General features: G+C 42.0%; 1 protein-coding gene across 1 annotated transcript in view; it reads left to right on the forward strand.

The window, feature by feature from the left end:
- The first annotated feature begins 21,546 nt into the window (after positions 1–21,546).
- The window catches only part of nars2 (asparaginyl-tRNA synthetase 2, mitochondrial), a 57,187-nt gene continuing 52,756 nt past the window's right edge, over positions 21,547–25,977 (forward strand). The window contains exons 1-4 of the mRNA XM_036965512.1: positions 21,547–21,945; positions 23,289–23,398; positions 23,733–23,853; positions 24,543–24,683. Of these exons, the coding sequence (XP_036821407.1) occupies positions 21,799–21,945; positions 23,289–23,398; positions 23,733–23,853; positions 24,543–24,683 (519 nt within the window). The 5' untranslated portion in view covers positions 21,547–21,798. The remainder of the gene's footprint in view (positions 21,946–23,288; positions 23,399–23,732; positions 23,854–24,542; positions 24,684–25,977) is intronic.

Below are 25,977 nucleotides of genomic sequence, written 5' to 3' on the forward strand. Positions count from 1 at the left end.
CAACTGTGTTTACAATCCCCTTCTCCCAAACCGATTACTAATTTGTCTTTACCAGTTTGTGTTGTTGTCTGTGACCAATAATGTTTGTACCATGTTGTCCTGCTGCCATGTTGTGTTGCTAGCATGTTGTTGTCATGTTGTGTTGCTAGCATGTTGTTGTCATGTTGTGTTGCTAGCATGTTGTTGTCATGTTGTGTTGCTAGCATGTTGTTGTCATGTTGTGTTGCTAGCATGTTGTTGCCATGTTGTGTTGCTAGCATGTTGTTGTCATGTTGTGTTGCTACCATGTTGTGTTGCTGCCATGTTGTGTTGCTGCCATGTTGTGTTGCTGCCATGCTATGTTGTCGTTTTAGGTCTCTCTTTATGTAGTGTTGTGGTCTCTCTTTATGTAGTGTTGTGGTCTCTCTTTATGTAGTGTTGTGGTCTCTCTTTATGTAGTGTTGTGGTCTCTCTTCATGTAGTGTTGTGGTCTCTCTTTATGTAGTTGTGTTGTCTCTCTTTATGTAGTGTTGTGGTGTCTCTCTTTATGTAGTGTTGTGGTCTCTCTTTATGTAGTGTTGTGGTCTCTCTTTATGTAGTGTTGTGGTCTCTCTTTATGTAGTGTTGTGGTCTCTCTTTATGTAGTGTTGTGGTCTCTCTTTATGTAGTGTTGTGGTCTCTCTTTACGTAGTATTGTGGTCTCTCTTTATGTAGTATTGTGGTCTCTCTTTATGTAGTGTTGTGGTTTCTCTTTATGTAGTGTCGGGCTGTCTCTCTTTATGTAGTGTTGTGGTTTCTCTTTATGTAGTGTTGTGGTCTCTCTTTATGTAGTGTTGTGGTTTCTCTTTATGTAGTGTTGTGGTCTCTCTTTATGTAGTGTTGTGGTCTCTCTTTATGTAGTGTTGTGGTCTCTCTTTATGTAGTTGTGTTGTCTCTCTTTATGTAGTGTTGTGGTCTCTCTTTATGTAGTGTTGTGGTCTCTCTTTATGTAGTGTTGTGGTCTCTCTTTATGTAGTGTTGTGGTCTCTCTTTATGTAGTGTTGTGGTCTCTCTTTATGTAGTGTTGTGGTTTCTCTTTATGTAGTGTTGTGGTCTCTCTTTATATAGTGTTGTGGTCTCTCTTTATGTAGTGTTGTGGTCTCTCTTTATGTAGTGTTGTGGTCTCTCTTTATGTAGTGTTGTGTTGTCTCTCTTTGTGTAGTGTTGTGGTCTCTCTTTATGTAGTTGTGTTGTCTCTCTTTATGTAGTATTGTGGTCTCTCTTTATGTAGTGTTGTGGTTTCTCTTTATGTAGTGTTGTAGTGTCTCTCTTTATGTAGTGTTGTGGTCTCTCTTTATGTAGTGTTGTGGTGTCTCTCCTTATGTAGTGTTGTGGTCTCTCTTTATGTAGTGTTGTGGTCTCTCTTTATGTAGCGTTGTGGTCTCTCTTTATGTAGTGTTGTGTTGTCTCTCTTTATGTAGTGTTGTGGTGTCTCTCCTTCTGTAGTGTTGTGGTCTCTCTTTATGTAGTGTTGTGTTCTCTCTTTATGTAGTGTTGTGGTCTCTCTTTATGTAGTGTTGTGGTCTCTCTTTATGTAGTGTTGTGGTCTCTCTTTATGTAGTGTTGTGGTCTCTCTTTATGTATTGTTGTCGTCTCTCTTTATGTAGTGTTGTGGTTTCTCTTTATGTAGTGTTGTAGTGTCTCTCTTTGTGTAGTGTTGTAGTCTCTCTTTATGTAGTGTTGTGGTCTCTCTTTATGTAGTGTTGTGGTCTCTCTTTATGTAGTATCGTGTTGTCTCTCTTTATGTAGTTTGTGGTGTCTCTCGTTATGTAGTGTTGTGGTCTCTCTTTGTGTAGTGTTGTGGTTTCTCTTTATGTAGTGTTGTGGTCTCTCTTTATGTAGTATCGTGTTGTCTCTCTTTATGTAGTTTGTGGTGTCTCTCGTTATGTAGTGTTGTGGTCTCTCTTTATGTAGTGTTGTGGTCTCTCTTTATGTAGTGTTGTGTTGTCTCTCTTTATTTGGTGTTGTGTTGTCTCTCTTTATGTAGTGTTGTGGTCTCTCTTTATGTAGTGTTGTGGTCTCTCTTTATGTAGTTGTGCTGTCTCTCTTTATGTAGTGTTGTGGTGTCTCTCTTTATGTAGTGTCGGGCTGTCTCTCTTTATGTAGTGTTGTGGTGTCTCTTCTTATGTAGTGTTGTGGTCTCTCTTTATGTAGTGTTGTGGTCTCTCTTTATGTAGTGTTGTGTTTTCTCTCGTTATGTAGTGTTGTGGTCTCTCTTTATGTAGTGTTGTGGTCTCTCTTTATGTAGTGTTGTGTTGTCTCTCTTTATGTGGTGTAGTGTTGTCTCTCTTTATGTAGTGTTGTGGTCTCTCGTTATGTAGTGTTGTGTTGTCTCTCTTTATGCAGTGTTGTGGTCTCTCTTTATGTAGTGTTGTGTTGTCTCTCTTTATGTAGTGTTGTGGTCTCTCTTTATGTAGTGTTGTGGTCTCTCTTTATGTAGTTGTGCTGTCTCTCTTTATGTAGTGTTGTGGTGTCTCTCTTTATGTAGTGTCGGGCTGTCTCTCTTTATGTAGTGTTGTGGTGTCTCTTCTTATGTAGTGTTGTGGTCTCTCTTTATGTAGTGTTGTGGTCTCTCTTTATGTAGTGTTGTGGTCTCTCTTTATGTAGTGTTGTGTTTTCTCTCTTTATGTAGTGTTGTGGTCTCTCTCTTTATGTAGTGTTGTGGTCTCTCTTTATGTAGTGTTTTGGTCTCTCTTTATGTAGTGTCGTGTTGTCTCTCTTTACGTAGTGTTGTGTTGTCTCTCTTTATGTAGTGTTGTGGTGTCTCTCTTTACGTAGTGTTGTGTTGTCTCTCTTTATGTAGTGTTGTGGTCTCTCTTTATGTATTGTTGTTTTGTCTCTCTTTATGTAGTGTTGTGGTGTCTCTCTTTACGTAGTGTTGTGGTCTCTCTTTACGTAGTGTTGTGGTCTCTCTTTATGTAGTGTTGTGGTCTCTCTTTACGTAGTATTGTAGTCTCTCTTGTCGTGATGTGTTTTGTCCTGTATTTTGATTGAATTTATTTTGTATTTTTAATCCCAGCCCCCCAGCCCCCCGTCCCCCCGTCCCCCCGTCCCCCCGTCCCCCATCCCCCCGTCCCCCCGTCCCCCCGTCCCCGCAGGAGGTCTTTTGCCTTTCGGTACGCTGTCATAGTGAATAAGAATTTGTTCTTAATTAACTGACTTGCCTCATAAAAATAAAGGTTAAATAAAAAAGTTACAATATATATATATATATATATTATTATTTACCTAGCTCGTTTCAAATTGTAAATTAGAGTACATGGAGAATGGTGTTATTTCTATTGGAAGGAATAAAGTAGATGATTTTTCCACTTGGAACCAACAGGTTCCTTATTGATGGTTTCTTTGTGCTTAAAGGTGGTAGAACTATCAGGGAATTAAGACAAGGTCAGAATACACCACACCTCCGTTTTATCTCCAACCCCAAACGCCAAAACCTCGCCAGTTATCTCCCCCCATTGCTTCATTTCAAGGTCGGAATAGAGATTGTTAAAGTTTACGCGAGAGGTCTGAATTTCCCCCCATTAACCCTCATTCATATTATGGTTATGAGTTGAGGATTTCACAGATTATTAGAATCAAATATACCGTTAGATAGAATACCAATAGCTTGTTTTGAATTTGATAAAATATATAATTTTTTTCAAATGGCCTGCAGTAAAAAGACAACCTTATACAAGCCTGTTTATAATTCAACAGGCCTTGAAACTGATAATAAAATATCTGTGATGATTCTAAATGTAAATCAATCCGACTGTTTCAAATGAATTTTTAATAGAGCTACACTACCACCTGGTGGTAGAACCAGGAATTACACGGTGCATTCATATATTTACCATCAACGTGTCATATACACTGAAGTACTACCGTTCTATCTAAACACTTGTCATGGATTATTCATCTTGACAATAGCTTTAGTGGAAAGCTGAATACGACTGGCTGTACAGTTAGAGGATGTGACGATCGTAAACACTGTCCATATATCCATGGGTTGTATTTCTTGGAGGGACACATTATCTAGGTCCTAAAATAATGTTGCTGTTTCTAAAGGACCTGTAAAACTATATTCTACTTGTGTGCTATTCAACAGATAGATGAGGTCAATACATATTCCTCCTCTCTGTTATTCAACAGATAGATGAGGTCAATACTTCAATTTTCTGGAGATTCATTGTCCCTCCTCTCTCTGTTATTCCTCCTCTCTCTGTTATTCCTCCTCTCTTTCTGTTATTCCTCCTCTCTCTGTGTTATTCATCCTCTCTCTGTTATTCCTCCTCTCTCTGTTATTCCTCCTCTCTCTGTGTTATTCCTCCTCTTTCTCTGTTATTCCTCCTCTCTCTGTTATTCCTCCTCTCTGTTATTCCTCTCTGTTATTCCTCCTCTATCTGTTATTCCTCCTCTCTGTTATTCCTCCTCTCTGTTATTCCTCCTCTCTCTGTTATTCCTCCACTCTGTTATTCCTCCACTCTGTTATTCTTCCTCTCTGTTATTCCTCCACTCTGTTATTCTTCCTCTCTGTTATTCCTCCTCTCTCTGTTATTCCTCCTCTCTGTTATTCCTCCTCTCTCTGTTATTCCTCCTCTATGTTTTCCTCCTCTCTCTGTTATTCCTCCTCTTTCTGTTATTCATCCTCTATGTTTTCCTCCTCTCTCTGTTATTCCTCCTCTCCGTTATTCCTCCTCTGTCTCTGTTATTCCTCCTCTCTCTCTGTTATTCCTCCTCTCTGTTATTCCTCCTCTCTCTGTTATTCCTCCTCTCTCTGTTATTCCTCCTCTCTGTTATTCCTCCTCTCTCTCTGTTATTCCTCCTCTCTGTTATTCCTCCTCTCTCTGTTATTACTCCTCTCTGTTATTCCTCCTCTCTCTCTGTTATTCCTCCTCTCTGTTATTCCTCTTCTCTCTGTTATTCCTCCTCTCTCTGTTATTCCTCCTCTATCTGTTATTCCTCCTCTATGTTTTCCTCCTCTCTCTGTTATTCCTCCTCTCTCTGTTATTCCTCCTCTCTGTTATTCCTCCTCTCTCTCTGTTATTCCTCCTCTCTCTGTTATTACTCCTCTCCGTTATTCCTCCTCTGTCTCTGTTATTCCTCCTCTATGTTTTCCTCCTCTCTCTGTTATTCCTCCTCTCCGTTATTCCTCCTCTGTCGCTGTTATTCCTCCTCTCTCTGTTATTCCTCCTCTCTCTGTTATTCCTCCTCTCTCTGTTATTCCTCCTCTATGTTTTCCTCCTCTCTCTGTTATTCCTCCTCTTTCTGTTATTCCTCCTCTATGTTTTCCTCCTCTCTCTGTTATTCCTCCTCTCCGTTATTCCTCCTCTGTCTCTGTTATTCCTCCTCTCTCTCTGTTATTCCTCCTCTCTCTGTTATTCCTCCTCTCCGTTATTCCTCCTCTCTCTCTGTTATTCCTCCTCTCTCTCTGTTATTCCTCCTCTCTCTGTTATTCCTCCTCTCTGTTATTCCTCCTCTCTCTCTGTTATTCCTCCTCTCTGTTATTCCTCCTCTCTCTGTTATTCCTCCTCTCTCTGTTATTCCTCCTCTCCGTTATTCCTCCTCTCTCTGTTATTCCTCCTCTCTCTGTTATTCCTCCTCTCCGTTATTCCTCCTCTCTCTCTGTTATTCCTCCTCTCTCTGTTATTCCTCCTCTCTCTGTTATTCCTCCTCTCCGTTATTCCTCCTCTCTCTCTGTTATTCCTCCTCTCTCTGTTATTCCTCCTCTCTGTTATTCCTCCTCTCTCCGTTATTCCTCCTCTCTCTCTGTTATTCCTCCTCTCTCTGTTATTCCTCCTCTCTGTTATTCCTCCTCTCTCCGTTATTCCTCCTCTCTCTCTGTTATTCCTCCTCTGTTTTCCTCCTCTCTCTGTTATTCCTCCTCTTTCTGTTATTCCTCCTCTCTCTCTGTTATTCCTCCTCTCTCTCTGTTATTCCTCCTCTCTCTGTTATTCCTCCTCTCTCTGTTATTCCTCCTCTCTGTTATTCCTCCTCTCTCCGTTATTCCTCCTCTCTCTGTTATTCCTCCTCTCTCTGTTATTCCTCCTCTCTGTTATTCCTCCTCTCTGTTATTCCTCCTCTCCGTTATTCCTCCTCTCTCTCTGTTATTCCTCCTCTCTCTGTTATTCCTCCTCTCTCTGTTATTCCTCCTCTCTCTGTTATTCCTCCTCTCTCTGTTATTCCTCCTCTCTGTTATTCCTCCTCTCTCTGTTATTCCTCCTCTCTCTGTTATTCCTCCTCTCTCTGTTATTCCTCCTCTCTCTGTTATTCCTCCTCTCCGTTATTCCTCCTCTCTCTCTCTGTTATTCCTCCTCTCTCTGTTATTCCTCCTCTCTCTGTTATTCCTCCTCTCTCTGTTATTCCTCCTCTCTCTGTTATTCCTCCTCTCTCTGTTATTCCTCCTCTCGGTTATTCCTCCTCTCTCTGTTATTACTCCTCTCCATTATTCCTCCTCTCTCTGTGAAGACAAGATTATATCAGAGCTCTGTTCCCTGTGAGGTGGTGGTACTGTGCAAGTGCATCCAAAATGGCACCCTATTCCCTACATTGTGCTCTACCATTGGTCCTGGTCAAAAGTATTGCACTAAATAGGGAATAGGGTGCCATTTGGGACGGACACTTTGTCTTTGTCTCGATTGCATGGGGCAGGTAATAACAGCATGGATGCTGGGAAGGTAATTCATTAACTATGACCCTGCAAGACTTTTTAAGTGCATCATCAAAATGATGGTGGGTCAGCAGCATCATCAGCAATGATGTGTGTGTGTGTGTGTGTGTGTGTGTGTGTGTGTGTGTGTGTGTGTCTGTGTGTCTGTGTGTCTGTGTGTGTGTGGGACACCCTGTCTGCTCCCTGTGCGTGATGCCTGGACTCAGGGCTTCCTTCTCCAGGCAGCGCTGACAACCATCCCATAATCATCGGAGGCATCTCATTACAGCACCGTCCTTATCAGATTCACCCTTTACAGCTAATGGTGTTAAGAAACACACTCACTCACACACACACATATACAGATATGCAGGCACGTTCACGCAACATCAGGCTAAATTAACCAGATCACAGCAACATCAGCCTAATTAACTAGAGCACAGCAACATCAGGCTAAATTAACTAGAGCACAGCAACATCAGGCTAAATTAACTAGAGCACAGCAACATCAGGCTAAATTAACTAGAGCACAGCAACATCAGGCTAAATTAACTAGAGCACAGCAACATCAGGCTAAATTAACCAGATCACAGCAACATCAGGCTAAATTAACCAGATCACAGCAACATCAGGCTAAATTAACCAGATCACAGCAACATCAGGCTAAATTAACCAGATCACAGCAACATCAGGCTAAATTAACCAGATCACAGCAACATCAGGCTAAATTAACCAGATCACAGCAACATCAGGCTAAATTAACCCTAAAAGCAGGGGTCAAAAGGACTTTGTCAAGCAGCTACTTACCGATATAAAAACACCATTCACAATGGTTTTGGTGTCAATATGGAGGAATTAAAAAGAGTACATATTTTGTATTCTAGCGGCTAAAATGAAAATGTGGACTAAATAGTAGAAAAAAGGGATAAAAGCACCAAATTTGGCACAGAGGACCTGTAATTATATAGATATGGAGCCTCCACAGAGGACCTGTAATTATATAGATATGGAGCCTCCACAGAGGACCTGTAATTATATAGATATGGAGCCTCCACAGAGGACCTGTAATTATATAGATATGGAGCCTCCACAGAGGACCTGTAATTATATAGATATAGAGCCTCCACAGAGGACCTGTAATTATATAGATATGGAGCCTCCACAGAGGACCTGTAATTATATAGATATGGAGCCTCCACAGAGGACCTGTAATTATATAGATATGGAGCCTCCACAGAGGACCTGTAATTATATAGATATGGAGCCTCCACAGAGGACCTGTAATTATATAGATATGGAGCCACCACAGAGGACCTGTAGATTATATGGATATGGAGCCTCCACAGAGGACCTGTAATTATATAGATATGGAGCCTCCACAGAGGACCTGTAATTATATAGATATGGAGCCTCCACAGAGGACCTGTAATTATATAGATATGGAGCCTCCACAGAGGACCTGTAATTATATAGATATGGAGCCACCACAGAGGACCTGTAATTATATAGATATGGAGCCTCCACAGAGGACCTGTAGATTATATGGATATGGAGCCACCACAGAGGACCTGTAGATTATATAGATATGGAGCCACCACAGAGGACCTGTAGATTATATGGATATGGAGCCTCCACAGAGGACCTGTAATTATATAGATATGGAGCCACCACAGAGGACCTGTAATTATATAGATATGGAGCCTCCACAGAGGACCTTGGGTTGTGCCGTGGCGGAGGTCTTTGTGGGCTATACTCAGCCTTGTCTCAGGATGGTAAGTTGGTGGTTGAAGATATCCCTCTAGTGGTGTGGGGGCTGTGCTTTGGCAAAGTGGGTGGGGTTATATCCTTCCTGTTTGGCCCTGTCCGGGGGTGTCCTCGGAGTGGGCCACAGTGTCTCCTGACCCCTCCTGTCTCAGCCTCCAGTATTTATGCTGCAGTAGTTTATGTGTCGGGGGGCTAGGGTCAGTTTGTTATATCTGGAGTACTTCTCCTGTCCTATTCGGTGTCCTGTGTGAATCTAAGTGTGCGTTCTCTAATTCTCTCCTTCTCTCTTTCTCTCTCTCGGAGGACCTGAGCCCTAGGACCATGCCCCAGGACTACCTGACATGATGACTCCTTGCTGTCCCCAGTCCACCTGGCTGTGCTGCTGCTCCAGTTTCAACTGTTCTGCCTTATTATTATTCGACCATGCTTGTCATTTATGAACATTTGAACATCTTGGCCATGTTCTGTTATAATCTCCACCCGGCACAGCCAGAAGAGGACTGGCCATCCCACATATGCTCTCTCTAATTCTCTCTTTCTTTCTCTCTCTCGGAGGACCAGAGCCCTAGGACCATGCCCCAGGAATACCTGGCATGATGACTCCTTGCTGTCCCCAGTCCACCTGACTGTGCTGCTGCTCCAGTTTCAACTATTCTGCCTTATTATTATTCGACCATGCTGGTCATTTATGAACATTTGAACATCTTGACCATGTTCTGTTATAATCTCCACCCGGCACAGCCAGAAGAGGACTGGCCACCCCACATAGCCTGGTTCCTCTCTAGGTTTCTTCCTAGGTTTTGGCCTTTCTAGGGAGTTTTTCCTAGCCACCGTGCTTCTACACCTGCATTGCTTGCTGCTTGGGGTTTTAGGCTGGGTTTCTGTACAGCACTTTGAGATATCAGCTGATGTACGAAGGGCTATATAAATAAATGTGATTTGATTTGATTTGATTTGACCTGTAGATTATATGGATATGGAGCCTCCACAGAGGACCTGTAATTATATAGATATGGAGCCACCACAGAGGACCTGTAATTATATAGATATGGAGCCACCCTAGATTTGGTCCCTGATGGGGCACTTGGCAGTCACTATAACACAAAAATAACAAAAACATTTTTAACACATTATTTCGATTCCATACCAAATTAAGTGACTTGTCTTTCTGATGCAGTTGGAACTGAGTTGATATCCCATAGTGTTCCAAAGGTAGAGCTAAAAGCCTGATAGCACCTTGGCTCGTATCGCTCGTTTCGCTCTTGTCGCTCGTTTCGCTCGGTTTCGCTCGTATCGCTCGTTTCGCTCTTGTCTCTCGTGTCGCTCGTTTCGCTCGTGTCTCTCGTGTCGCTGCTATCGCTCCTATCGCTCGTATCGGGGCTGTTTTAGGTTATACTGATACATCAAATTAGCTCAGTGGCCAATTCCTCATCCTCTGAGTATCACAGAAACACATTCAATGAATAATAGACAAATGTTTTGCGATAAGTTGCTCTGAATGAAATTGGTCCAATTTTATGGGTTAATATCCGTTGGGGCTTTTAGGGTTCAACAGGTTTCTCTCACTTTCTGCATGTGTGACAATATGTTTCTCTCTCGTCTGGTACAAATCAATATAATAATATTGATAATAATAATAATCCCTTTTTAATTTATTTTCTGACACACACTGTGTCCCAAATGACATCCCTATACCCTAAATATATGGATAGGGAATAGGATGCCATTTTGGATACATCCCTCAGTCTCTCTGTGGAAGGCGTCGGTTGACCGGGTTCTGTATGGAACCTGTTGTTATAGGAACACCTCCTACACCTGAGGTGTGTGTGTGTGTGTGTGTGTGTGTGTGTGTGTGTGTGTGTGTGTGTGTGTGTGTGTGTGTGTGTGTGTGTGTGTGTGTGTGTGTGTGTGCGCGCGTGCGTGACCTCCCTCTGACTACTCTCTGACTCTCCAGACATCCTTTCCATTCCCTGACTGAGAAATCCTTTTCCTACCAAGTGGATATATTTCATTACATAGTAGAAATATATTTCCTGATGCTGTTTTCTAAAGTGCATATGTTTTCTCATCCTGCCTGGTGGATAGAGTGCCGTTCTCTGGGTCCTTAAAGGACACCGTCTTTTATGTCCTACTGATGTGAAGAGGGATTCATTCTATCTGTATCTAAAGGTAACTTTGCCTGGGAAAAATATGGTGTAGATAAGGAGGTGGCCGAAGAGTAGACAGGGTCCTTTATTAAGAGGGTATATGGAGGGTATATATAGGGGTATATAGAGGGGTATATAGAGGGGTATATGGAGGGTATATATAGGGGTATATATAGGGGTATATAGAGGGGTATATGGAGGGTATATATAGGGGTATATATAGGGGTATATATAGGGGTATATAGAGGGGTATATAGAGGGGTATATGGAGGGTATATATAGGGGTATATATAGGGGTATATAGAGGGGTATATGGAGGGTATATATAGGGGTATATATAGGGGTATATAGAGGGGTATATAGAGGGGTATATGGAGGGTATATATAGGGGTATATAGAGGGGTATATAGAGGGGTATATATAGGGGTATATAGAGGGGTATATGGAGGGTATATATAGGGGTATATATAGGGGTATATAGAGGGGTATATGGAGGGTATATATAGGGGTATATATAGGGGTATATAGAGGGGTATATATAGGGGTATATAGAGGGGTATATAGAGGGGTATATATAGGGGTATATATAGGGGTATATAGAGGGGTATATAGAGGGGTACATGGAGGGTATATATAGGGGTATATAGAGGGGTATATATAGGGGTATATAGAGGGGTATATGGAGGGTATATATAGGGGTATATATAGGGGTATATAGAGGGGTATATAGAGGGGTATATGGAGGGTATATATAGGGGTATATAGCGGGGTATATGGAGGGGTATATAGAGGGGTATATAGAGGGGTATATGGAGGGTATATATAGGGGTATATAGCGGGGTATATGGAGGGGTATATAGAGGGGTATATGGAGGGTATATATAGGGGTGTATATATAGGGGGTATATAGAGGGGTATATGGAGGGTATATATAGGGGTATATAGAGGGGTATATAGAGGGGTATATAGAGAGGTATATGGAGGGTATATATAGGGATATATATAGGGGTATATAGAGGGGTATATAGAGTGGTATATTGAGGGTATATATAGGGGTATATGTAGGGGTTTATAGATGGGTATATAGAGGGGTATATTGAGGGTATATATAGGGGTATATATAGGGGTATATAGAGGGGAATATAGAGGGGTATATGGAGGGTATATAGAGAGGTATATATAGGGGTAAATATAAGGGTATATAGAGGGTATATGGAGGGTATCTAGAGGGGTATATAGAGGGGCGTATATAGGGGTATATAAAGGGGTAGATATAGGGGTATACAGAGGGTATATAGAGGGGTTATAGAGGGGTATATAGAATGTATATAGAGGGGTATTTAGAGGGTATATATAAGGGTATATAGAGGGTATAAAGAGGGGGATATATAGGGGTTTATAGAGGGGTATATAGAGGGTATATAGAGGGTATATAGAGAGGTATATATAGGGGTAAATATAAGGGTATATGGAGGGTATCTAGAGGGGTATATAGAGGGGCGTATATAGGGGTATATAAAGGGGTATATAGAGTTGTGTATAGAGGGGTATATAAAGGGGTATATATAGGGGTATACAAAGGGTATATAGAGGGGTTATATAGGGGTATATTGAAGGTATATAGAGGGGTATTTAGAGGGTATATATAGGGGTGTATAGCGGGTATATAGAGGAGTATATAGAGGGGTATTTAAAGGGTATATTTAAGGGTGTATATAGAGGGTATACAGAGGGGTATTTAGAGGGTATATTGAGGTGTATATAGAGGGGTATTTAGAGGGTATATAGGGATATATAGAGGGGTATATAGAGGGGTTTATAGAGGGGTATATAGCGGGTTTATGGAGGGTATACAGAGGTTATTTAGAAGGGCATATATAGGGGTATATAAAGGGTTATATAGAGTTGTATATAGAGGGGAATATAGAGTTGTATATAGAAGAGTATATAGAGGGGTATATATAGGGGTATATAGAGGGGTATATAGAAGGTATATAGAGGGGTATATAGAAGGTATATAGAGGAGTATTTAGAGGGTATATAGAGGGGTATATAGAAGGTATATAGAGGGGTATTTAGAGGATTTATAGAGGTGTATATAGAAGGTATATAGAGGGGTATTTAGAGGGTATATAGAGGGGTATTTAGAAGGTATGTAGAGGGGTATTTAGAGGGTATATAGAGGGGTATATAGAGGGGTATATAGAAGGTATATAGAGGGGTATTTAGAGCGTATATAGAGGGGTATATAGAGGGGTATTTAGAGGGTATATAGAGGGGTATTTAGAGGGTATATAGAGGGGTATATAGAGGGGTATTTAGAGGATATATAGAGGTGTATATAGAAGGTATATAGAGGGGTATTTAGAGGGTATATAGAGGGGTATTTAGAAGGTATGTAGAGGGGTATTTAGAGGGTATATAGAGGGGTATATAGAGGGGTATATAGAAGGTATATAGAGGGGTATTTAGAGGGTATATAGAGGGGTATATAGAGGGGTATTTAGAGGGTATATAGAGGGGTATTTAGAGGGTATATAGAGGGGTATATAGAGGGGAATTTAGAGGGCATATAGAGGGGTATTTAGAGGGTATATAGAGGGATATATAGACGGGTATATAGAGGGTATATAGAGGGGTATATAGAGGGATATTTAGAGGGGTATATAGAGGGTATATAGAGGACAATTTAGAGGGTATATAGATGGGTATATAGAGGGGTATATAGAGGTGTATTTAGAGGGTATATAGAGGGGTATATAGAGGGTATATAGAGGGGTATATAGAGGGGTATATAGAGGGGTATATAGAGGGTATATAGAGGGGTATTCAGAGGGTATATAGAGGTGTATATGGAGTGGTATATAGAGGGGTATTTAAAGGGTATATTTAAGGGTATATATAGCGGGTATATAGAGGGTATACAGAGGGGTATTTAGAGGGTATATTGAGGTGTATATAGAGGGGTATTTAGAGGGTATATAGGGGTATATAGAGGGGTATATAGAGGGGCGTATATAGGGGTATATAAAGGGGTATATAGAGTTGTATATAGAGGGGTATATAAAGGGGTATATATAGGGGTATACAAAGGGTATATAGAGGGGTTATATAGGGGTATATAGAAGGTATATAAAGGGGTATTTAGAGGGTATATATAGGGGTGTATAGCGGGTATATAGAGGAGTATATAGAGGGGTATTTAAAGGGTATATTTAAGGGTATATATAGCGGGTATATAGAGGGTATACAGAGGGGTATTTAGAGGGTATATTGAGGTGTATATAGAGGGGTATTTAGAGGGTATATAGAGGGGTATATAGAGGGGTATATAGAGGGGTTTATAGAGGGGTATATAGCGGGTTTATGGAGGGTATACAGAGGTTATTTAGAAGGGCATATATAGGGGTATATAAAGGGTTATATAGAGTTGTATATAGAGGGGTATATAGAGTTGTATATAGAAGAGTATATAGAGGGGTATATATAGGGGTATATAGAGGGGTATATAGAAGGTATATAGAGGGGTATTTAGAGGATATATAGAGGGGTATATAGAAGGTATATAGAGGGGTATTTAGAGGGTATATAGAGGGGTATATAGAAGGTATATAGAGGGGTATTTAGAGGATATATAGAGGTGTATATAGAAGGTATATAGAGGGGTATTTAGAGGGTATATAGAGGGGTATTTAGAAGGTATGTAGAGGGGTATTTAGAGGGTATATAGAGGGGTATATAGAGGGGTATATAGAAGGTATATAGAGGGGTATTTAGAGGGTATATAGAGGGGTATATAGAGGGGTATTTAGAGGGTATATAGAGGGGTATTTAGAGGGTATATAGAGGGGTATTTAGAGGGTATATAGAGGGGTATTTAGAGGGTATATAGAGGGGTATATAGACGGGTATATAGAGGGTATATAGAGGGGTATATAGAGGGATATTTAGAGGGGTATATATAGGGTATATAGAGGGCAATTTAGAGGGTATATAGATGGGTATATAGAGGGGTATATAGAGGTGTATTTATAGGGTATATAGAGGGGTATATAGAGGGTATATAGAGGGGTATATAGAGGGGTATATAGAGGGGTATATAGAGGGTATATAGAGGGGTATTTAGAGGGTATATAGAGGTGTATATGGAGTGGTATATAGAGGGGTATTTAAAGGGTATATTTAAGGGTATATATAGCGGGTATATAGAGGGTATACAGAGGGGTATTTAGAGGGTATATTGAGGTGTATATAGAGGGGTATTTAGAGGGTATATAGGGGTATATAGAGGGGTATATAGAGGGGTTTATAGAGGGGTATATAGCGGGTTTATGGAGGGTATACAGAGGTTATTTAGAAGGGCATATATAGGGGTATATAAAGGGTTATATAGAGTTGTATATAGAGGGGTATATAGAGTTGTATATAGAAGAGTATATAGAGGGGTATATATAGGAGTATATAGAAGGTATATAGAGGGGTATTTAGAGGATATATAGAGGGGTATATAGAAGGTATATAGAGGGGTATTTAGAGGGTATATAGAGGGGTATATAGAAGGTATATAGAGGGGTATTTAGAGGATATATAGAGGTGTATATAGAAGGTATATAGAGGGGTATTTAGAGGGTATATAGAAGGGTATTTAGAAGGTATGTAGAGGGGTATTTAGAGGGTATATAGAGGGGTATATAGAGGGGTATATAGAAGGTATATAGAGGGGTATTTAGAGCGTATATAGAGGGGTATATAGAGGGGTATTTAGAGGGTATATAGAGGGGTATTTAGAGGGTATATAGAGGGGTATATAGAGGGGTATTTAGAGGATATATAGAAGGTATATAGAGGGGTATTTAGAGGGTATATAGAGGGGTATTTAGAAGGTATGTAGAGGGGTATATAGAGGGATATTTAGAGGGGTATATAGAGGGTATATAGAGGGCAATTTAGAGGGTATATAGATGGGTATATAGAGGGGTATATAGAGGTGTATTTAGAGGGTATATAGAGGGGTATATAGAGGGGTATTTAGAGGAGTATTTAGAGATGTATTTAGAGGGTATATAGAGAGGTATTTAGAGGGTATATATGGTATATAGAGGGGTAAATAGAGGGCTATTTAGAGTGTTTATAGAGGGGTATATAGAGGGGTATTTAGAGGGGTATATAGAGGGTATATAGAGGGGTATATAGAGGGGTATATAGAGGGTATATGGAGGGTTATTTACAGGGGTATATAGAGGGGTATTTAGAGGGTATATAGAGGGGTATTTAGAGGGGTATATAGAGGGTATATAGAGGGGTATATAGAGGGGTATATAGACGGGTATTTAGAGGGGTATATAGAGGGTATATAGAGGGGTATATAGAGGGGTATATAGAGGGGTATATAGAGGGGTATTTAGAGGGTATATAGAGGTGTATATGGAGTGGTATATAGAGGGGTATTGAGAGGGTATATAGAGGGGTATATAGAGGGGTATTTAGAGGGTATATAGAGGGGTATTTAGAGGGGTATTTAGAGGGTATATATAGGGGTATATAGATGGGTATGTATGTGGAAGTCGTTTTTATCTCAATATTTCTGGGTAACAATTAATTACCTGTCTGTGATTGTTATTTATTACATTTTTCAAGCAATAATTTTGCTATAACTGTTGGGGAGTGGTCTGAGTGGGGGAAAGTGAAAGTAGCACTCTTATTGGCAGAGAGGTTAAGGAACTGTCTATCTTATTAGGTATGTCACCACGAGGGCCAAAACAGCTCTTACACTAAAAGGGCGTCATCATCATTTTCACAATTTCACATTTTTATTTCAACCTCAAAGTGTGGAAATATATATATATATAACTTCACAGATCTTCATTGTGAAGGGTTTTACGACTGTTTCCCATGCTTGTTCAATAAACCATAAATAATTAATGAATATGCACCTGTGGAATGGTCGTTAAGACACTAACAGCTTACAGACGGTAGGCAATTAAGGTCACAGTTATGAAAATTTAGGACACTAAAGAGGCCTTTCTACTGACTCTGAAAAACACCAAAAGAAAGATGCCCAGGGTCCCTGCTCATCTGCGTGAACGGGCCTTAGGCATGCTGCAAGGTGGCATGAGGACTGCAGATGTGGCCATGGCAATAAATTGCAATGTCCGTACTGTGAGACGCCTAAGACAGGGCTACAGGGAGACAGGATGGACAGCTGATCGTCCTTGCAGTGGCAGACCATGTGTAACAACACCTGCACAGGATCGGTACATCCGGACATCACACCTGCGGATCAGGTACAGATGGAAACAACAACTGCCCGAGTTACACCAGGAATGCACAATCCCTCCATCAGTGCTCAGACTGTCTACAATAGGCTGAGAGAGGCTGGACTGAGGGCTTGTAGGCCTGTTGTAAGGCAGGTCCTCACCAGACATCACTGGCAACAACGTCACCTATGGGCACAAACCCACCGTCGCTGGACCAGACAGGACTTTCAAAAAGTGCTCTTCTCTGACGAGTCGCGGTTTTGTCTCACCAGGAGTGATGGTCAGATTTGTGTTTATCGTCGAAGGAATGAGCGTTACACCGAGGCCTGTACTCTTGAGAAGGATCGATTTGGAGGTGGAGGGTCCGTCATGGTCTGGGGCGGTGTGTCACAGCATCATCAGACTGAGCTTGTTGTCATTGCAGGCAATCTCAACGCTGTGCGTTACAGGGAAGACATCCTCCCTCATGTGGTACCCTTCCTGCAGGCTCATCTTGACATGACTCTCCAGCATGACAATGCCACCAGCCATACTGCTCGTTCTGTGCGCGATTTCCTGCAAGACAGGAATGTCAGTGTTCTGCCATGGCCAGCGAAGAGCCCGGATCTCAATCCCATTGAGCACGTCTGGGACCTGTTGGATCGGAGGGTAAGGGCTAGGGCCATTCCCCCCAGAAATGTCCGGGAACTTGCAAGTGCCTTGGTGGAAGAGTGGGGTAACATATCACAGCAAGAACGGTAAAATCTGGTGCAGTCCATGAGGAGGAGATGCACGGTACCTAATGCAGCTGGTGGCCACACCAGATACTGACTCATACTTTTGATTTTGACCCCCCCCCCCCCCCCTTTGTTCAGGGACACATTATTCAATTTCTGTTAGTCACATGTCTGTGGAACTTGTTCAGTTTATGTTCATACATGTTCAAACATCGGATGGAGATGTGTAAAGCTCGCCGGTTTGACAGATGCCAGGAGAACGCTACCTGCCCCAGTGCCAACTGTAAAGTTTAGTGGAGGAGGAATAATGGTCTAGGGCTGTATTTCATGGTTCAGGTTAGGCCCCTTAGTTCCAGTGAAGGGAAATCTTACCGCTACAGCATACAATAACATTGTATACGATTCTGTGCTTCCAACTTTGTAGCAACAGTTTGGGGAAGGTCCTTTCCTGTTTCAGCACGACAATGCCTCCATGCACAAAGCGAGGTCCATACAGAAATGGTTTGTTGAGATCCGAGTGGAAGAACTTGACTGGCCTGCACAGAGTCCTGACCTAAACCCCATCTAACACCTTTGTGATGAATTGGAACACTGACTGCAAGACAGGCCTTATCACCCAACATCAGTGCCCAATCTCACTAATGCTCTTGTGGCTGAATGGAAGCAAGTCCCCGCAGCAACGTTCCAGTGGAAAGCCTTCCCAGAAGAGTGGAGGCTGTTATAGCAGCAATGTTCCAACATCTAGTGGAAAGCCTTCCCAGAAGAGTGGAGGCTGTTACAGCAGCAAAGGGGAACCAACTCAATATTAATGCCCATGATTTTGAAATGAGATGTTTGATGAGCAGGTGTTTACATACTTTTGGTCGTGTAGTGTGTATATCTACAGGGCATTCGGAAATCATTCAGACCATTTGACTTTTTCCACATTTTGTTACTTTACAGCCTTATTCTAAAATGGATGAAATCATAGTTTTTCCTCGAAATTGAGCTCAAGTGCATGCTGTTTCCATTGATCCTCCTTGAGATGTTTCTACAACTTAATTGGAGTCCACCTGTGTGAAATTCAATTTATTGGACATGATTTGGAAAAGCACACACCTGTCTATATAAGGTACCACAGTTGACTGTGCATGTCAGAGCAAAAACCAAGCCACAAGGTCGAAGGAATTGTCTGTAGAGCTCAGAGACAGGATTGTGTCGAAGCACAGATCTGGAGAAGGGTACCAAAACATTTCTGCAGCATTGAAGGTCCCCAAGAACACAGTGGCCTCCATCATTCTTAAATGGAAGAAGTTTGGAACCACCAAGACTCTGCCTAGAGCTGGCCGCCCAGCCAAACTGAGCAATCGGGAGAGAAGGGCCTTGGTCATGGAGGTGACCAAGAACTGGATGGTCACTCTGACTGAGCTCAAGAGTTCCTCTGTGGAGATGGGAGAACCTTCCAGAAGGACAACCATCTCTGCAGCATTCCACCAATCAGGCCTTTATGGTAGAGTGGCCAGACGGAAGCCACTCCTACAGCTCAGCACCTCAGACTGGGGCAAAGATGTTCCCTCCAACAGGACAACGACCCTAAGCACACAGCCAAGACAACGCAGGAGTGTTTTCAGGACAAGTCTCTGAATGTCCTTGAGTGGCCCATCCAGTGAACCCAATTGAACATCTCTGGAGAAACTTGAAAATAGCTCTGCAGTGACGCTCCCCATCCAACCTGACAGAGCTTGAGAGGATGTGCGAAGAAGAATGGGAGAATCTTCCTGAATATAGTTGTGCCAAGCTTGTAGCCCCAGAAGACTCAAGGCTGCCAAAGATGCTTCAACAAAATACTGAGTAAAGGGTCTGAATACTTATGTAAATGTGATATTTCCATTTTATTGTTTTTAAAAACTTTAAAAAATTTATAAAAACGAGAATAAGGCTGTAACGTAACAAAATGTGGAAAAGTCAAGGGGTCTGAATACTTTCCAAATGAGCAGTTAGTATTTAAAGAAAATACAGCAAAATCACATGTTTACCTGCACTGGGCCTTTAATGAAGGCATTTCAAGGCAGATGTGAATAATACACAAGGCACGCCAACCTCTAAGCACTAGGCTACCCTGCCGCCCCATCAACCTGCTTTCTCCAGGGTGGCTCTTTGTTACACTCTCAGGGGGAGTTGTGATGTGAAAAAAATTACATTTCCAATCTACACTTAAACTATTTCAGTCTCTCGATGTGCAAAACTGATAGAGACATACCCCAAGCGACTTACAGCTGTAATCGCAGCAAAAGGTGGCGCTACAAAGTATTAACTTAAGGGGGCTGAATAATTTTGCACGCCCAATTTTTCCGTTTTTGATTTGTTAAAAAAGTTTGAAATATCCAATAAATGTCGTTCCACTTCATGATTGTGTCCCACTTGTTGCTGATTCTTCACACAAAAAATACAGTTTTATATCTTTATGTTTGAAGCCTGAAATGTGGCAAAAGGTCGCAAAGTTCAAGGGGGCCGAATACTTTCGCAAGGCACTGTACATTATTATTGTTAACTTCCTACATCATCTGCCTTCATGAGGATTTGGAAATATCAAATCACATCAGACACAGGTCAGAGGTCAGAGAGCGGGAAACAAATGCGACATTGATAGACCGTAGGCTATAGCCAATGGCAAATAAAGAAAACATTGCATCCAGGAGGAATATACTGCAGTAACATTCAGTGTGTTTAATCATGTTCTCTGTGGTAATTTCAGAAATGTTAATCCCCATAAAATGTTAGTGAACAATTGTTTTAGTTGGATCACATCAAAGACAGTACATTCAATGGAATTGAAATCATTTCTACAAATTATACAATTATTTTAGTGTGATGTGTTATTTTGACCTGTTTGTCCTTTAAAGAACTACACTCTACCAGAAGGAATTAGAGCACGAGTCATATTCGTAGGGAGATTGAGGGGATTCGATTGATCTTGCCAGGGCGCCCGATTAGAGGTTTTTTAACAGGGTGAAAGTTGATCGCATTAGTTTTGGAACCGGGCTGCCTCTTTGGCATGAGGTCAAAACAACAGTGACGTAATTAAGCACGATGAGTATGGTTAGAAGTGTGTGTATGAATAAACATTTAGGAAAACCCCGCGGTTTTCACATGGAAAAGTGATTTGCCTTCCAAACTGAAACTGGTTTGAAAAAATTCAAACATATATTTGACGGAAAAGGGATTGTTTGTTTCTGGACGATGCACTATGCTGACAAAGATTTTTATAAATAAACCAAGATAGACCACTACCTGTCGTTTCAAACGAAAACAAATGAGTCATAGTGGGCAGAGCCATAAACGAGCTAGCGAGATTCTATTGGTCCGTTCTAGCACACAGTTGCATATTTCCGTTAGGGAACGCCTACTCTGTAAATAGCCCTTGTGCCATAACTCATTTCGCCTTTGCACTCCTAATCAACGACATTAAAAAAAAACGTTGTCTAGGGGTAAAGCCTACCAAACTTGGTCCACTCTATTTGTAACATATTCTAGTTTTGTGAACAGAAAACTGTATTGAGATAAAATCCACCTCGTTATATCTCCTCCCACTGCCGGCCACTTGGCTTCCTCTCACGACCATATTTGCTAGTGATTGGAAATGTCAAGCGAATGCTTTAAAACATTTTTATACAATCCGGTGAAATCTCTGTGTCATTGTTCAATCTGAGATGCTGCCTTGTTGTCAACATAACCGAGCGGTGCAGATTAGAGACGGGCCGTTTCTTCCCGGTCACGTCTCTGGTGATGGACCAGTGCCACACGGTTCAGCATAGTCGTATTGTCTAGTTGAAAAGAAATGTCACAGAATCGCACCAATAGCCAACCGCCGTTCAACCCCATAGAAGAAGACGAAGAAGAAGGAGCACCAATAGCCAACCGACGTTAAACCCAATAGAAGAAGACGAAGAAGAAGGAGCACCAATAGCCAACCGACGTTAAACCCAATAGAAGAAGACGAAGAAGAAGGAGCACCAATAGCCAACCGCAGTTCAACCCAATAGAAGAAGACGAAGAAGAAGGAGCACCAATAGCCAGAGACCCAAACGGGAAGTGATATTCAACCAGGATGAACGGGACAACGTGAATGTCAACTAGTGTTTTATAAACTGAATTTAACCGTCATAATGAAGAAATCGTCTACCTCTTTTGTATTTTAGTAATTGTAGCTCCATATTGCATAATATAGCGTCTGTAACTAAACTATTTATTTGTTCAACGTCTAAATTTCGAGGCATATAGTAACAATGTTGCCGGCTAATAGGTTGTGGTTGTCTGAAGCAGCTCTTGGAATGTTGCAAAGCCTTCGATATTACTGCCAGGAGACACCCAGAAAGCTCCGAATATGCGAGGCAATCTCAAATTTAGAAGTGGGAACAAAAATCAAAGTGCAGGTATTGTAATTGTGTCTACTGTAGACCGGCATTGTAAATGAAGCATTTCTTCTCAACTGACATGCCTTAAAGGTTAAATAAAATACGGTCATAAATGAATGAATGAGAAGTGAATGAATGAATGACCCTCAGCGCTCTGCTGCTCAGTGTTCATCACTGCTACTGTCATTTCCAAATATTACATTTGTAACTTCATTTCTGAAAGGTTAATTACAGATTACTGTATTTAGCTATTTCACTCAGGACCGAGTTGGTCAAAGTGTATATTGTAATGTACTGTCCCTCCTGTGGTGAAGAAATGTATTTTCTATGCCTGTGATATGTGGTTGTCCCACCTAACTTTAGCTATCTTAAGATGAATCCTGTAAGTCACTCTGGATAAGAGTGTCTGCTAAATGACTCAAATGTTTTTTTTTTAAACGCAGTTGTCATACTTGAGTAAAAGTAAAGATACCTTAATAGAAAATGAGTCAAGTGAAAGTCACCCAGTAAAATACTACTTGAGTAAAAGTCAAAGTATTTGGTTTGAAATATACTTAAGTATCAAAAGTACATTTAATTGCTAAAATATACTTAAGAATCAAAAGTGAAAGTATTAATAAAACCAGACGTCTTTCTGTTTTATTTACAGGTAGCCAGGGTCACACTCCGACACATATAATTTACAGTGTGTGTGAATTGGACCATTTTACTGTCCAGCTAAACATTCAAAATGTAATGAGTTATTTTGGGTGTCGAGGAAAATGTATGGAGTAGAAAGTACATGATTTTCTCTTGGAATGTAGTGAAGTAAAAGTGGTCAAAATATCAAAAGTAAAGTACAGATACCCCCCAAAAATGACTTAAGTAGTACTATTTTTACTATTTTTACTTTTAAGTACTTTACACCACTGTGTCCCCCTGATATCCTACGGCTGAGCTGGTCAAAGTCTATAATGTGGCCTCCCGGGTGGCGCAGTGGTCTAAGGCACTGCATCGCAGCGCTAGCTGTGCCACCAGAGACTCTAGGGATATCCTTGTCTCATCGCGCATCAGCGACTCCTGTGGCGGGCCGGGCGCAGTGCTAACCAAGGTCGCCAGGTGCACGGTGTTTCCTCCGACACATTGGTGCGGCTGGCTTCCGGGTTGGATGCGGGCTGTGTTAAGAAGCAGTGTGGCTTGGCTGGGTTGTGTTTCGGAGGACGCATGACTTTCGACCGTCGTCTCTCCTGGGAGTTGTAGCGATGAGACAAGATAGTAACTACTAATAATTGGATACTATGAAATTGGGGAGAAAAAGGGGGTAAAATTCAACAGAAAAAGTCTATAATGTACTGTAATATACGTTCCCTCTGATATCCTAGGGCTGGGTTCGCTCTGTGAGACCCCAGAAGGAGAATCTGTTCCTCCATGTGAATGACGGGAGCTCCCTTCAGTCTCTACAGGTAGTGGCCAGCTCAGAGCTCAACCACAGGTGAGGATGTACCTGTAGGCTACCTTTTATTATAGCACCCTCTTCCCTGTATAGTGCACTACTTTAGACCAGGGCCCATAGTACCCTCTTCCCTATATAGTGTACTACTTTAGACCAGGGCCCATAGCACCCTCTTCCCTGTATAGTGTACTACTTTAGACCAGGGCCCATAGCACCCTCTTCCCTGTATAGTGCACTAATTTAGACCTGGGCCCATAGCACTCTCTTCCCTTTGGGGTGAAGTGACTTGTGTAGTTATGTGATATATTACTATACCTGTCATTGGCTTGATGATCACTTCTCTGTTCTTTCCTGGTTGGTTCTTCTTCTCCAGACTGCTGACGTTTGGGAGTGCTGTGGAGATCTCAGGAAGCCTGGTCACGAGTCCCAGCCGCAAGCAGGACGTGGAACTGCAGGCTGACCAGATAGATGTGGTTGGAGAATGTAACCCTGTGGTAAATATATAACCAGATAGATGTGGTTGGAGAATGTAAATATATAACCAGATAGATGTGGTTGGAGAATGTAAATATATAACCTGATAGATGTGGTTGGAGAATGTAAATATATAACCAGATAGATGTGGTTGGAGAATGTAAATATATAACCTGATAGATGTGGTTGGAGAATGTAAATATATAACCAGATAGATGTGGTTGGAGAATGTAAATATATAACCAGATAGATGTGGTTGGAGAATGTAAATATATAACCAGATAGATGTGGTTGGAGAATGTAAATATATAACCAGATAGATGTGGTTGGAGAATGTAAATATATAACCAGATAGATGTGGTTGGAGAATGTAAATATATAACCTGATAGATGTGGTTGGAGAATGTAAATATATAACCAGATAGATGTGGTTGGAGAATGTAAATATATAACCAGATAGATGTGGTTGGAGAATGTAAATATATAACCTGATAGATGTGGTTGGAGAATGTAAATATATAACCAGATAGATGTGGTTGGAGAATGTAAATATATAACCTGATAGATGTGGTTGGAGAATGTAAATATATAACCAGATAGATGTGGTTGGAGAATGTAAATATATAACCTGATAGATGTGGTTGGAGAATGTAAATATATAACCTGATAGATGTGGTTGGAGAATGTATAATATCTGTTGTTGTTGCAGGACTTCCCCTTTAAGATCAAGGAGAAACATGGTCTGGAATACATCCGTCAGTTTCCCCACCTGAGGTGTAAAACCAACGCCTTCAGTTCCCTGCTGAGAATACGCAGCGAAGCCACCGCTGCTATACAGCAATATTTCAAGGTGAGATGAGACCAATGTTAGACCAGTAGACTAGAATGTCAATCAAATGGATTTATAAAGCCCTTCTAAAACCCCAAACAGCAAGCAAGGCAGGTGTAGAAGCACGGTGGCTAGGAGAAACTCTAGAAACCTAGAGAGGAACCAGGCTATGAGGGGTGGCCAGTCCTCTTCTGGCTGTGCCGGGTGGAGATTATAAACCTAGAGAGGAACCAGGCTATGAGGGGTGGGCCAGTCCTCTTCTGGCTGTGCCGGGTGGAGATTATAAACCTAGAGAGGAACCAGGCTATGAGGGGTGGGCCAGTCCTCTTCTGGCTGTGCCGGGTGGAGATTATAAACCTAGAGAGGAACCAGGCTATGAGGGGTGGCCAGTCCTCTTCTGGCTGTGCCGGGTGGAGATTATAAACCTAGAGAGGAACCAGGCTATGAGGGGTGGGCCAGTCCTCTTCTGGCTGTGCCGGGTGGAGATTATAAACCTAGAGAGGAACCAGGCTATGAGGGGTGGGCCAGTCCTCTTCTGGCTGTGCCGGGTGGAGATTATAAACCTAGAGAGGAACCAGGCTATGAGGGGTGGGCCAGTCCTCTTCTGGCTGTGCCGGGTGGAGATTATAAACCTAGAGAGGAACCAGGCTATGAGGGGTGGGCCAGTCCTCTTCTGGCTGTGCCGGGTGGAGATTATAAACCTAGAGAGGAACCAGGCTATGAGGGGTGGCCAGTCCTCTTCTGGCTGTGCCGGGTGGAGATTATAAACCTAGAGAGGAACCAGGCTATGAGGGGTGGGCCAGTCCTCTTCTGGCTGTGCCGGGTGGAGATTATAAACCTAGAGAGGAACCAGGCTATGAGGGGTGGCCAGTCCTCTTCTGGCTGTGCCGGGTGGAGATTATAAACCTAGAGAGGAACCAGGCTATGAGGGGTGGCCAGTCCTCTTCTGGCTGTGCCGGGTGGAGATTATAAACCTAGAGAGGAACCAGGCTATGAGGGGTGGGCCAGTCCTCTTCTGGCTGTGCCGGGTGGAGATTATAAACCTAGAGAGGAACCAGGCTATGAGGGGTGGCCAGTCCTCTTCTGGCTGTGCCGGGTGGAGATTATAAACCTAGAGAGGAACCAGGCTATGAGGGGTGGCCAGTCCTCTTCTGGCTGTGCCGGGTGGAGATTATAAACCTAGAGAGGAACCAGGCTATGAGGGGTGGCCAGTCCTCTTCTGGCTGTGCCGGGTGGAGATTATAAACCTAGAGAGGAACCAGGCTATGAGGGGTGGCCAGTCCTCTTCTGGCTGTGCCGGGTGGAGATTATAAAC

Source organism: Oncorhynchus mykiss, chromosome 27, assembly GCF_013265735.2.
Source record: "Oncorhynchus mykiss isolate Arlee chromosome 27, USDA_OmykA_1.1, whole genome shotgun sequence".
NCBI lineage: Eukaryota > Metazoa > Chordata > Actinopteri > Salmoniformes > Salmonidae > Oncorhynchus > Oncorhynchus mykiss.